General features: G+C 37.2%; 1 protein-coding gene across 2 annotated transcripts in view; it reads right to left on the bottom strand.

The window, feature by feature from the left end:
• Window positions 1-14,951, bottom strand: part of CARMIL1 (capping protein regulator and myosin 1 linker 1) — a 172,535-nt gene that overhangs the window by 64,146 nt on the left and 93,438 nt on the right. For both annotated transcript variants that reach the window (XM_063130459.1, XM_063130460.1), the window contains exons 9-17: window positions 14,067-14,142; window positions 12,451-12,539; window positions 11,344-11,438; window positions 9,846-9,932; window positions 6,352-6,455; window positions 4,214-4,291; window positions 4,046-4,122; window positions 1,711-1,815; window positions 378-447 (exon numbers count right to left, since the gene is read on the bottom strand). In XM_063130459.1, the coding sequence (XP_062986529.1) occupies window positions 378-447; window positions 1,711-1,815; window positions 4,046-4,122; window positions 4,214-4,291; window positions 6,352-6,455; window positions 9,846-9,932; window positions 11,344-11,438; window positions 12,451-12,539; window positions 14,067-14,142 (781 nt within the window). The remainder of the gene's footprint in view (window positions 1-377; window positions 448-1,710; window positions 1,816-4,045; window positions 4,123-4,213; window positions 4,292-6,351; window positions 6,456-9,845; window positions 9,933-11,343; window positions 11,439-12,450; window positions 12,540-14,066; window positions 14,143-14,951) is intronic.

The following is a 14,951-nucleotide window of genomic DNA, read 5'->3' as shown; positions in this document are numbered from 1 at the left end:
TGCTCCTTCTCCTTTAAAAAAAATCCAAAATGGTAGCCACAGTGTTGCATGCTGCGTATAGACGAGAGGGACAACCTTGCAGTCATCAAATTGCAAGATCATCCCTCTCAACCCCGCTCGTCTAGCCATGCCTTGAATCTCTCCCATGTCAAACTAGATTGCTATGTGTTGCTGCTGTTCAGAAAAACAACAATGCAGATGCGTGCATCTGTACATACACAACGTGATTCAGGTTCTGCAAGTATACAACAGGTTTGTAGATCAATTTCTTACTTCTTCAACATGATGGGACATGCAATTATATGGATCTCATACGTTTAAGGGGAAGAACAACATAATTATGACATTTACAGATGGTATTAGTAAGTATTTCCTACCTCACAGCTACTCAGATCTAGAAATACCTCCTTCAAATTTTGGTTACAAGCAAGACCCAGTAAGAGTGCTCTGAAAAATAAGTAAGAATTATTATGGAATCCCAGAATGAAAGTTACTGCATGAATAAGTCAGAGAAATCATTTCCAGTATATTAAAATGTTTTACATCTGGTATACAGCACATTATAAATTATTATTATTATTATTAAAAATCTGAAGGAATATGCTGGCTCAGTTATGACATGTAATGCCAAGCTGTGGTTCGTAGATTGGGATAGTCCCCAAAGGTTCTCACATTTTCTCTGTTCCTTCTGTACAAAAAATGGAAGCAAAGTTGCCTAAAATGGAAGCACAGTTTTGTAATTCAGATATCATGGCAAATTATGGACAGCAAAAACCAGGAAGTGAAAAGAGAGAACATGCATATCTTAACTGAGCCAACATATTAACATCTCTCATTTAAACACAATTAAAGTGAAACATTCTTTACACAAGTATTAAAATATCAAGCAAGCAAGTTTCAACAAAAATTGAAAGATCTGCTTGATTGCGCAGATCATAAAATACAAATCATAAAGGAAGAACACAACCCTACAAAGCAAACACATAGCCTTTTATCTAACCAAATTCACGGCACAATTTTTTTTTAGAATGTTTGTTTATGTTAGGGATGGGCGAACATGTGATGTTTGAACTCGTCGAGGTTTGCTGAATTCCTCTTAGAAGCTTGATTCACCTCACTCAGGTTCCTGAACACAAGTATCTACTTCTTCTTTTTTTGTAACAGGAAAATGCATATTTTCAATCAGGAAAGATGTGCATGTTTAAAACTGTGCACTCAAAATGTGTAATTTCCCCCATAGGCTAAAGCATGAAAAAGCAGCTTTTGCACAAGTGTTCAGTTTTGAACATGAACATAAGTTTAAGTTTGTGAAAAGGTCAACAATGCAGAATTAAATATCTGATATGTTCTATCAGTCTTTATTAGAATCTTTAAGACAGTTGTAATACATTAGCCCTATGTATGAATCTATCAGATTCAAATTTAGATACAGACTGCTGAGACGTTAATCCCACTCTCCTCTATGTATGGTGAGATCAAGACTGAAAATCCAGGGTCAAGACAATCCATGTTCAAACAAATGCTGGATCTCCCAGTTTGGCCACTTACTTCTGCATGCAAGGGCCAAATGACCACTCTCGGTCTCACAATGTATAGGGCTAAAGGTAAACGGATCCTATGTTCTATTTTCCTACCCACCTACAGGTTTATACAACACAATGACACCATGAAATTAGAACAATCATGTGACAAAATGTATAGTGCACTTACTTTAGAGGCTCAGGAGGGAGTTTAGTCCCTGAAAGGTTGATCTGCATCAAAGCAAATGAACTGCTGAAAAACTGTTTGAATGATGGGGGAACATCCTTGCCCTTTCTATAAAGCAGACAAACAGAACAAGTGAACATCTCCAATCCCCCAAAGAACATCAATAGATCTAGTGATTTATGTTTATTATTGTCCACGTAACACAGTAACAGTACTTCAGTTCAGATACACTTATTAAAGCTTATCAGAATACTATAATATTCGTTCATCAGCAATCTCAAACACCTGGATGAATTAGCATCACCAGCTGAAAACAAACTAGAATATCAAACCCAATAGTGTATAAGGTTTAATGCAGCGGTGGGCAGATATTTTGGACTACAAAACCCATCAGCCCTAGCCAGCATAGTCAATTGTGAAGGGTCATTGAAGTTATGGGCCAAAATATCTGGAGGGCCAAAAGTTGCCCATCCCATGTTTAATGGCACAGGTAAGAGAAGTAAGGATCAAAACAAGCATGAATAAAGGAAGTAGTTTTCAAACATTTTAAAATGAAAATGAAAAGCTGACATCCAGCTGTGCTGCCTTAATCATATTTGCATGTGTTACTTCTTCACATAGCCGTACTATTTGATACTAAATGTTCCTTTTTCAAGAATTGTTAGAGTCACAGAGGTAAGGCACAACAGATAAACACATACAAAAGAGCTACGTCATAATTGGTATTTCCTATACATGAAAAATTGCTGCATGTAACATACACCCCTCATGCTGCCTGGGAAATATTTGGAGTTATATGACTGTTGACTATCTAAACATTCATAGGAATATGACCTAAATTGTTTATTTAAGATCTCTCAGAATCAGAGTGTTTCTGCAAATCCTTCTCATGGGCACCTTTCGATTTCCGTTAAAGAGTAAATTATTGCTCTCAACAATTCTTTTGCTTTCAACAAATTTGCTTTGAAAGTTGCATATTTAACATAGCCAAATCAATACACACACACACGTATATAAACCCATATGTTGTTATGGGCCCCATTCAGACAACATGCTAAACCATGCTGCTTAACCACAAAATGGTTAATGGAATACATTAAGATGCATTCCGTTAACCATTTTGTGGTTAAGCAGCATGATTTAGCGTGTTGTCTGAACGGGGCCTCAGTGATGTTCAGTGACCCTTTTATCCCTCCAGTGCTGTTTCTTGTTGGCACTGTTTTCTTTCTTCTTCACCCTCTGAGTCCTCAGTTTCATTTGCCCACGCTGCTATTTAATCTGATTGGATGTACATACAACCTGTAGACTTTTGTTTATGGCCGGGATGCAGAACTTCAGGGCCAGAGGCCTGGGATTCTAGTTCATTCAGTTATGAATGTCCCCTTTACCTGTTCCCGTCACCTTTTTCCCAACCACCGATCATTTCCTGGATTTTCTGCATGTTTTTTTTCTTCTCCACAGTCTAAAAGGGCAGTATAAACTTTAAACTACAATACGCTGGTATTTTTGGAGTGTTGGCCCACCCACCCCTTTTGCACAACTCTTTTGCCTTTGTCCCTGCACATCACTGGAATGTGGTCCACAAGAGCTTCACTGAAAATGGCCCTCAGGCAATAATGGTTGTGCACGCCTGGTTTATGGGTACCTATGACATCATTGTGTGAGATATAACATTGTAATGAAATTGTTACGGGAGGGCCACAGCCAAAGAAACTAAATGGAAGTATGGGCAAATGTAGTCAGGGGTTGTAAGGACAAAGAAGAAAGAAAATGGCCCTGAGAAGAGAAGCAGGCGCTGAAAAACCACTGAAAACATGAGCTGCATTTCAATGTTCATGAAAAAGAACACAAGATACATTTAGGCCCCGTTCAGACAACACGCTAAACTATGCTGCTTAACCACAAAATGATTAATGGAATGCATTAATGCATTCCGTTAACCATTTTGTGGTCAAGCAGCATGATTTAGTCTGAATGGGGCTACTGTCATCTCAGCTCAGGGCAAGTTAACAGCAGCCTCAATTAATTTCAAGAATATTTATTCAAGGGGTTTGCATGGGCTTTCCATGCAATTCCCACTGAAATGAATAGAAATAGCTCAGCATCTCTTGTATGATAACCAATACGTTCCCCACTATGTAGAACCATATAATGTACATTAGTCTAAAAGAAAAGTGCGGCAGTACATTACAGAAAGATTACTATGTAAAGAAAGTTCTTTGAGATCTTGTGCATGTGAGTGTGTGTGTGTGTGTGTGTGGTGGGGACAGGTGGGGGAGAACAAATATGAATGATACAGCACCTAATTCACAATGAAAGTAGTATTTTGAATGCTGACCTGTGAGAGAAAACTGTCCTGGATAGGTTTAGAATGGCAAGATGCTGAAGGCAACCATGAAGAAGTGCTCCACACATCTAAATCATAAAGAAGAAGATAGTAATTTTGCACATATACCAATTTGGAATAAAAAAGCTGGAGTTCTCTTTAGTAGATAAATAAAATTACCATGTCTAATGCACACTCAGTATTGGATAAATCCAGATGAACAATGGCATTTGGCTGAGCCAAAAAGTTATACAGGAACTATAAAAGAAAGACAAATTTAAAAAGTTTTAGTTTTCTTGCGGCATCCAACTCTACTTTTTGAACTTCAAAGCAACTGCTGTTCTGATAAATAATCTTCATTCACTCTGTTATTATGACATGCAGGATCTTAAATACAAAATACCTTGGAAGTGCTAATGTAAGCATTCATAAGATCAAATAGCAATTTTGTATGTACTGCTTATTGGCTAGCAATGATGACTATTTAACTAAAAAAATAGATTAATCTCCCATCCACCTTTCAATCAATAGCATGAAATCCCCAGTCTATTTAACTTAAACCCTTACAAAAGGATAGCTATTAATTCATATTTGAATGCAGTAATTCATTCTGACCAGCATTTATATTAACACATTCTCTACCCAGAATTATAATTCCTCAGGGATTTCAGAAGCAATTTCACAAACCTGAAAATTTGAGACCTATGTACATTATTAAAAGGGGCTGACATTAACCATGTTATTTTTAAGCTTTACGAAGTCACAGAATAAAATAGCAGAAAGCCAAATGAAGTGACAAGCCTCTTTTATCTTTTGCTGAATGACTGCAAATCTATTTAAGGCAATGTAAAAAATTGTTTCTTAACACTACGCTACACTTTGACTGTCTGATAATGTCCATATGGTTGAACCTGGACCTAGTTATCCCCTAAGTTCAATTCTAGAATCACTAGGAGCCCAAGATCGAATAAGGCTCTACATGTGTTATCCCTATGGATTGGGGGGTGGGGGGAGAGGAATGAATCCATCTCACTTACTGGGTGTTCCTGACCCACTTTTATTCCTACACAACATCCACTCGTTCATTTTATTTAAAATATTTCTTGGCCACCTTTCAAGGCAATAGCTTTTTATACTGTATTTTGTATTTGTGTTTTTAACCTGTTGGTTGTTTTATGATGGTTTTAATTTTTGTGAACCGCCCAGAGAGCTTCGGCTATTGGGCGGTATAAAAATGTAATAAATAAATAAATAAATAAATAAGGTGACTTACAGCAATAAATACATCTAATGTTGTGTAGATGGATTTCTTCTTATTCAACAGCATTTCCCACCCTTTGTTCCCTCTGCTGCCACCCATGCTGGAAGAACCCCCCAAGACTCTGGAGCACTTTTGGGGATGAGCATGGATAACTGCAGTGGTGAGGGGGAATCTGCTTCGCTGGAAGATGCCACTCTGTTGGTGGACTGACATTGGTTGTCACTGTATATTGTGGTGGTGGTAGTGGTGGTGAAGAAACCAACTACAAACTGTGTCCCAGATGAGAGCAAGCAAAACTGGCCCCCAAACACAGTTCATTTACTTTTCCGCACAGAAATTAGGGGGAGTCACGGAGTTTCATGCAGTGGAGTAAACAGGCTGTAACAGTGGACAGAGGATGGTAAAACCTGCCTCACACCTGCATTCCTGACACAGGGTTGTCTCAGGTCAGATGACAGTGATTTTGCATGTGGTAGAAATGCATCTACCTCCACTCCTTCATCTTACATGATGGATATTTTGCTAGTATTGAATCAAGTGAATATTTCAAAGTAGTTATGGAAGATTCTCACATCTAGCATATTTTGAATGCATAGCTTTCCAAACTTGTATACAGCCATGACAGTAACTTTTCAGTATTAATAGTTAGTATCCATATACAGAACATGGCAAGTTATGATGTATTAGATGATAAACAGGGAGAACGGGCCTCTTATTTCATAGTACAAAGCAGATATTAAAGAGGAAAGGTGCTACTAAACACCTCATTCTCTTTTGCCATCTGTTTGTCCAATTAATATCAAAATCTCTGCTGGAATTTTTGGAGTCCTTGTTATTCAAAGAACAGTGAAAAAAGTTACCCCGCCTTATAATCCGTGGCTTGAACTGGTAAACATAGGGAAGGGAAGCATTTCACATTCTGTACAGGAATCATCAGTTTGTATGCCCTGGAAATGCCTTTTGCTGAGCATGTGGCCTAACTTTCTATTTTGTCTTTATTTCATTCATCACTTTGACATAACAGCTGAGATTAGGAACTGTAAAAATTAACACCTACTGAAAGATCATCACCCCGAAGAACGTTCCCTGAGAGATCAAGGTGGGTGAGCGTGGTAGCTAAGAGCTGGTTGGCACTCAGTGACTGTGAAAGGCTGTTCAGCCCTGCAACAAAATGGTCAACATTTACTTTTGTTGTGGTCAATGAAGTATTAGCAAACACTCTACTAGTATACAGTTTCTATGAAAAATTTCACAATGTCCTGTTCTGCACCTTATCAAAAAAATATAAACACAATGAATATTTAAGGTAACAGCATCATAGGCATGTCTAGACCATGCCTTATCCCAGGGATCGCCCCTGGATCATCCCTGTGCGTCCACATGATAATGTGGGAGAGATGATCCCTCCATTTCTCAGGGACAACTGGGAAAGCTTTTAGCCCGATGTTAGACAAACATTTCATTTGTAAGAAAAAAAAAGTAGCCAGAAAGTTTATTACAAGAATATTTGAACACTGTGAACTAGTACAGTCCTGTTTAAAGAGGAACAAACATTCCAGTTCTTGAAACAAAAGAAGAGGGTTGTAGGTGCTATGCAGGCTAGCAAAATGCCCCAGTCTCTATGCAACAGGCTTATAGGGTAAATGACACATTCCAGACAAATGTGGTGGGAAGAAAAACATCAATAAAGAGAGAGCTTGGAAGGCGGTTGGCAGATAGTTAACTGGCTGTACAGAACAGCTGAGGCTTTAGTGATCCAGGGAAGATACTGCAGAAGAATTGTGTTTTGATCAACTGATAAAGATGTAAACCTGCTTCAAGTTAGAGATAGCAGGATGAGAAAAGGAATAAATGGAAAAACGGAGTGAAAAGGAAATAGAACCTAAAAAACTGTTGCATCAGCAGAAAGGCCATTTATTAAGAGAAATCATCATCATCATCATCATCATCATCATCATCATCAGAGTCATAGTTTGCTTTTACAACTACTTCTATCATTTATGGTTACCCCCAAAAGTAAAATGAGATGACATTTAGAAAAGAGTAATCAATACTCGAGCAACAAAGCTTATCCCAACCATGCAGGTCTCTATCACACCAGCTATTTATCGCACACTCCTCATGCCTGGTATGCAGTTTTGCAGCCCGATACCCACATGACGTCATCCATATCCTGCACTCATTTCGGCTCTTATCCTCCATGTTTCATTTCTTTTTGGAGAGCAGAAAGTCTGGATTACTTTCCCTCCCTGCGAAATAAATGCTCTCTTCCCTCATGTGTATTTCTGTGGTTGCATTCTATCAATCATCCTGTTCTTTGTTGGGGGCATGTGTGTCTAAGGGTGGTCTCGCTAACAAAAGAGGAGGGCGGTGCAATTCTCCACTCAACCGTGAAGGGGGAGGGAGAGAGTTCCCATTTAACTCTATGTTCTTACTCCTGAGTAGGCGTGACCAGGGGTACATTTTCACCTTAAAAGAAATCTGGAAAATGCACCCTCCTTGCCCACAGCTTCCTGATTTTGAAAGGTAAAGAGATCAAAATTTGCACAGTAATAGCTCTTAAGTAGAGTTTTCAGCATGCCAAATTTGAATGAGATTGAGATTGGTCCATCCCTTGATTTTTTTAATTTTCCCCCTTAAACCCTTTTCCTGGCAGTCCGCAAGTGCAAAGGATCGATCCTTTGATCATGCTAAGCTGTGCATTTCCAAGTTTATAAAATAGCGATCTGCTGGTTCCCTTACTCAAGCGTAAATCCCACTGATTTCAACTGCATTTACATCCAATTCATACCAAAATCCCATGCATGCTTACCTTTGAGTAAACTCTGTTTTAGTAAATCTGTCTCTGTTCAATGGAATTTACTCAAAGGTAAGCATGCATGGGATTTTAGTATGAATTGGATGTAAATGCAGTTGAAATCAATTATATTTACACAACCCTGCAACCCTCTCCAGTTCACTCTCCAAAGCCTCCAGGCAGGGTGAGGGAAACCGGTGTAGCTTAGGCAATAGGAAATAGCTACGAAAGTACGTAGGAGAGAGACAGAGTTTTCCTGAAGTGAGTTCAGTAACAAGAGAAGCTACTTAAGGAAAAAGCAGTGCAAGACCAGCAGTGCCCCATGTCGATTACTAGGGAGGGCGAGGTGTCCAACTACCACGAACAATGAACTGTAGGGGGAGGTAAAAAGGAGATCTGAGAGTGCCTCTCAACAGAACAACAGCGATACACTGGTGCGCAGGAGAGGAGAGTTATAAAGATGAATGAAATGTAAAAGTAAAAAGGTGTAAGTGCTCAGGCTTTCATAAGCTATGGAACTGAAGGTAGATAATTCAAGGGCAAACCAGGACAAATGTGAAGGTGTGATGGAGCTCGTAATAAGATATTTGCCTACAAAAACAAGGACGAGAAAAATAAAGAAGTTGCACTCAAGATGGCTGAACACACATTTGATAACTGAGAGAATTATCTGAAAAAGGATTTTATGCCTCTAAAGTTTTAATAGGGATTCGCCTGTTGTATCTATTGTACTATTAGCAAAGCTGTAAGTTTAGTATAAAAGAAGTTTAATACATTGTGACAGAAGATTCAAGACATCTAATGAAATTTGAAAAAGATTGGTGGGGAAGTTGTTATGTAAAATCCAATGGAAATCTTGATTAGAAGTTAAAAATTAGATACACTTTTGAAAAACATGAATACCAAGTTTGCTTAAAACAGAAGGTCATTGTCCAGTAGTTTTTGTCACTATCTCCCTTGAAAAGGTGTGTGTGTGTGTGTGTGTGTGTGTGTGTGTGTGTGTATGACAAGCAGGGGGATTTCCACTTATATATTCTGCTGGGATGAGTTTTCAGGTGACAAACAATTTCTGTAATCTTTAATTTTTAATACAATTTTGCCTTTAGGCTCCTGATGAAGGTTTCCAACTGTGGCTAAAGCAATGAAGTGCTGTCTGCAAGCCTAAGGAATGTTTTAGAAAGTTAAGCTAAAAGCCACAAAGCTTTAAGAGACAAGATAGCTGAAGGCTCTTTTCAGAGAGCGAGAAATCACTGGTTGGTAGGGGGAGAAAGATCTCTCACACACTGACATAAATTCTCAGCAATACAATCATTTTTTTGCTAGAAGAGGCATTACAGTTGGATTGTATCTTTTTAGGAATACTGAAGGACTGACCTAATACAATATCTTAATGATAGCATAGAGTGTGGTGCACAGAAGCTTTGTGTTCCCCCAGTTGGGCAATTTTAATCTAAACCCAGAGTGCAGAAAGTCTTTGAAAAAAGCAAACACAACCCTGAATATATTTTACCCTGCAATTGTAGTTCCTTTGGCATCCACTGAATTGGAGCTCAGTTAAACCTGATGGCTATTATTAAGGTCTAGACTAGGGAATCTAGTGGGACAGCTGAGCATTTTTTAACATTAGTGATGTGATGCAAGATATGGTCCAACTCTTATGTTGCCTACTGGATCATGCTAGAAAAGTTATGAATGGAAGTAAATATTTAGGCAACAGAGGCCAAAAAGAAAGCTCCTGTTTTATAATTAAATACCTTTAGGTGATAATGAGGTTTTCGATAAATTTAATTGTTTCAGCCCCTTTGGTAGTTTGGCAAACTGAATACTTAATGAGGACACACCTGAAAAAGAACAAAAGAAAGCCCCACACCCAAAGTGGGGAACAGTTTACATCGTAAGTAGTCTTATATTTCTACACTGACAGGAAACAGGATCCAACTGACACTGCATTAGGCTTACACCTTAAAAGCTAGGCTCAAAGTACTGCTCAAATATAGACACAATCTGGCTTCTGGCAAGTCAGGTTTGTAAAATAAGGCAGTAACCTATTTTGCAAGGCTGCAGTGGGGCTAAGAAACATAAAAAGGGTATATTAGTAATAAAAGTAATGCCTTATTCTCATATCTTAGCTGTTATATATAACGCATTTACATCATAGACTTAAAAATAATCATTTTATTCACCTAGGTAATCCTGGGATCATTGTCCTGGGTGGGCTAAGCGTCTCTAACTAAGACTGATGAATTTGTAGTGCAGTGATGCCTTTAGGATATGATCCTAAGTGCATTTACTGTTAATACATTCCAATGAAATCAATGGAATTTAACTTGCAAGTAAATGAGTTTCCATGGCAAGTTTTCAACAGCAAAAACAATCCAGCTAAATGGGTTAAATGGCAAATTCTTAACAGTAAAGACAACTGTTCTTCCCCCATCCCCATAGAGAATGACATAGCTATTTAACTTTAATTTCTTACATGAAATAGGACTTTTACTAAGAAGAACACATACTAATACATAAGGAAATACATGAGAATTCCTACCCCTTGATATATTAAAAGACGTTTTAATTATTTAGATTTAAAAAAGCAGGAAATCAGATGATGGACAAGTATTCAGGCCCACTGAATCATTTAACTGACACTTCTCAAAGGTTAGACTGAATCCTGGGGATTAAAACATGATTCAGTGTGGTGCTATAAAGTGATAAGCTTATCATTCATTATTGTTGCACTGACTGGTTGCTCTAGACACTAGTGATACTGATGACTGAAAGATCCACCTCATTCATTAAAATATATGGTAATATTTAAGTTTTATATCATCAGATACGAACATATCTATTTACTCAAAACCATGTGAAATAGAGCACTGAAAAGAGGAACACCTCTCTCTAGGGTGAACGTTATGGAAGTTCAAAAGTTTTCTAATTTGTGGCCAAATTCCTCCCCCTCCATTCCAAACTATCCACTACTATTTTAACTTAAATGTTCATAACTTCAGTGAAACTAAAGCATGCCAATCTTAATTAAATTGATGGCCACTATAACTATTAACATTGCTTGGCTTGCACTCCAGGCTACGGGACAATAGCTGGACAAAAGAAGAGAGTTCTTGGTCATCTATGAACTAAAGATATTTACAAAGCAATTACACTAGGCAGAACGTTGTATTATTCAGACAATATCTGAATGAAAGCACACTAATGCTCTTATTAGGCTTGTATCAGTAGGGGGGAAAAGTGTTACAGTACCTCTGTCCTCCAGGGGGTTGCTAGCAAGGTTAATTGTATGAAGTCCTGAGTTGGGATTATGGGATAGGGCATTGGCCAGTTTCTGTGCAAAATCTCTTTAAGATAAGAAAAAAACACATAAAAAGAGGATTATATTATCTTTGTATCACATAATATTCAGGAGCTTGATATGAACCGATTACTTGAGAAGCATGTACATAGAATTAGGGAAGCTGTGGACAGTGTTGCAATCCTGAACCATTTCTCTTTTAGATCAAGGAGTGTGTTATGCATTCAGCTCGTTTTCTGTGTCATGCTGCACTAGTCATGGAGGGAGGAAAGTGTGCAAGGAAGATACCATGTCTATTTTTAGTAACAGACACTGTTGGGGTGGTACACAGTAATGAGAGACTAAAAAGCATTTGGCATTTTCCTTGTGTATATGTCTCTTTGTGAGGTAGAGTATACACAATGTATCAAGAAAACACATTGAAATACATTTACAAGGTTGCTCCAAGGCAGACCTATCCCCACAATAAAACAATCTTCTTGGCGTGATTGATGTTTACCCCTCTTAAGATTTCTCTTTAATTATTTACTACTCTTATTTACAGATCCGCCATGCACTTATATGAGCGCAAGCATTGTATGTTTTTAACTGCACTGCAAAGAACTTATATAGATGAAGGCACATTTTACATTTTGTACATTTTACTTCTACTCAGAAGTAAACCTCACTGAGTTTAATGAGGCTTACTCCTGGTAAGCATATATGTTATTGCAACCTCAGACTCACAGCTTCCTCTGATACTCTTGGACTTTACAATAATAATAATAATAATAATAATAATAATAATAATAATAATAATAATTTTATTTATTACCCGCCTCTTCCTCTGGATCGAGGCGGGGAACAACACTAAATAAAATATAATACATGAAATTAGTTAAAAGAACTTATAAAACCAATACAATATTAAAATAACAATCACAACATCTTAAAATTCTTATGTTTAAAATTCATCTAGGTAGGCCTCCTGGAAGAGACTAGTCTTTACAGCTGTCTTAAACTCAGAGAGAGCATTAAGCTGAATTCTATGATTTACTAAAAAAAAAAAAAAGACTTACGTTCTAAGACCAGCGTTCTCCAGTACTAGCTCTTCCAATCTATTGGATCTGCTCACCACTCTCAGGATCTGCTCACAAACATCAGTTGACTGTCATGACAATAGTGGTATAGTATTAAGTATCAATGAAAACATAATCATCGATCTAAGAATGTCGCAAATAACGGCCTGTCCCCATACATGACGTGGGTGTCAGAAACTGCTTTCATGTGGTTGGTCTCCAAACAAAGACTCTCCACATTAGAGACAGTATCCCATAGAAAGGCATGGATTGGTGAACATTTTAGATGGGAGACTGGGCATGCATCTCCATGCAATGAATCATTCACAAAACTTCACAACCCTAGTTTGGATCTTCCACCAGACTGAAAGCTATTTTTTTTAGTGATCATGCAGCCCACATGATGCAAAGAAGGAGCCTTTCACTTGATGCTGTAATAAAGAGTTGGGAGTAGTTTAGAATCGTGATGTGGCAAAATTTAAAAGAAATTTGTGGGGGAAATGTGGTTGAATTCAGTGAGCCACTATCCCTGGACAAATTCAGGTGTGGATGTTTTCACAGTTAGTCAAACGTAAGGTCAATTTTTGTATCCTTAACTAGACAAAATGTGGACACAGAATACAGTTACTTTTACTGTATTTATTTGCTAATTTTTAAAAAATCTGCTCATCTTGATCTTGCATTTAATATGCATTTCATTCTTCAGTAGTCCAGCTTAACACAGTACTTTGCATCACCCTATGCTTTTCAAATGAGGTCCAGTCCTTCTGTGTTACCTCACTTGCCATGAAAAAACACTATTATACAAAAATAATGTTAATATTTGACTTTTAAACTGCCCAATAAATGAAGCTGTCAGGGCAATGTACAAATAAATGTTAAAAACGTAAGATCGAAAACCACAATTTAAACAACAATACTAAAATAGCACAAAATAAAATGACACAAAGCAAAATCAGTGCAAGGGGTAAGAAATACAAATGAATTATAGACAGGAAGGGATCTGCACTATTAAATGGGCTTCTGAAGAACTCACATAGTTTTTTAGAATGCCAAGTAGTCAAGATGACACTACGGCTGGGACCCCTTTTGCCGAATTGTATGAAGTCATGTGCCTGGGGAATAGCCTGAAGAATCTAGTTGCAAGGTTATGTCATAGTCAGAATCAAATTACAAATGACTTTTCTGGATCTGTTCACTCGATGTAAGAAGAAAAAAAACCTTAATTGTTAGCTCTATCCAAACAAAGCCAATTCATCTCAAAATGACATTGGTACGCTTAAACAATAGCTTTCAAAAATTATTCCAGAATAGCTGCTCTTTTTGAGTACAATAACTCTAACAGTTTAAAATCACAGAAGGTAACTTTCTCTCAAATGAATTGCTTAATGTCCAGGCTGCTTAAAAAAAAAGGGGGGGGGGGGTTGCCCTGCTTCATTATCTGAAACGACACAGCTAAAAATGAGATGATTTATCAATTTTCACGAGTGAACTGCATTCAGAATTGCAGCAACAATATTTTCATTCCAATTATTATTACCTAACATCATAAATTCAATAAAATTAGGTTCCAAAAAGTCATATAATTGATAGTCACCCTTTACCCTAATACTTACTAACTTTAGGTCCTTGGAGGAAAGCTTTGTAAACCATTGATTGTATTCCAGGGCCGCAACTATAGGTATTAAGTCCCTAGGGGGGAAAAGTACCATATATTGAAAAAAAAAGCAAGGTATAAGTAACTTGAAGTAGAGGAAAATGTTGGAAAATATTTTCTAATCTTCACAAGCTGAAATGGTCTAGTAGACAAGCTTCATACAAATGTGGGAAGGAAGGATTAACTCTGCTAGATAATAAAAAGGTCCTAACCCTTTGGCCAGTAACGAAGTATCTATTGTAAATGTTTTCTCATAGGATTTAATATTTTCTCTGTTTGGAAATTTGTACATATATATTATATGGGTTGGATCAAGATTTAGTCATACTTAGAGTGAACCCATTGAAATCAATAGGACAAGTAAGGCATGACTAAGAAGTCCCACTGATTTCAATATGGGTACTTAAAGAATGACTAAATTTGGATCTTAACCAATGTTTTTGTTAAATACATTATTATTTTGAGTCAAAGTAAGCCTATGCGGCAGGGTCTTGCTATTTACTGTTTTACTCTGTACAGCACCATGTACATTGATGGTGCTATATAAATAAATAATAATAATAATAATAATAATAATAATAATAATAATAATAATAATAATAAATATTTTACAAATTTTAGAGAGTTTTGTAAATGTATAGATCTCTAATAAAATGGAAGTGGTAAGGTAAAATGCAAAAAATTTTGTTTAGTCTGATTTTTCCGAGCAGGCATACATTAATTAACAAATAAGCACCTAGTTAGGGAGGGATTTCAGCTACTGAATTACAGTTTAGTTTTTAAAAATCAGCTTGTGTCACTTTTAATCATCATAGTAATTATAGTTGAGTGCTAAAAGACTTTA

This window comes from Elgaria multicarinata, chromosome 7, assembly GCF_023053635.1.
Source record: "Elgaria multicarinata webbii isolate HBS135686 ecotype San Diego chromosome 7, rElgMul1.1.pri, whole genome shotgun sequence".
Taxonomy (NCBI): Eukaryota; Metazoa; Chordata; class Lepidosauria; order Squamata; family Anguidae; genus Elgaria; species Elgaria multicarinata.
This window is presented reverse-complemented; position numbering and strand designations above follow the sequence as displayed.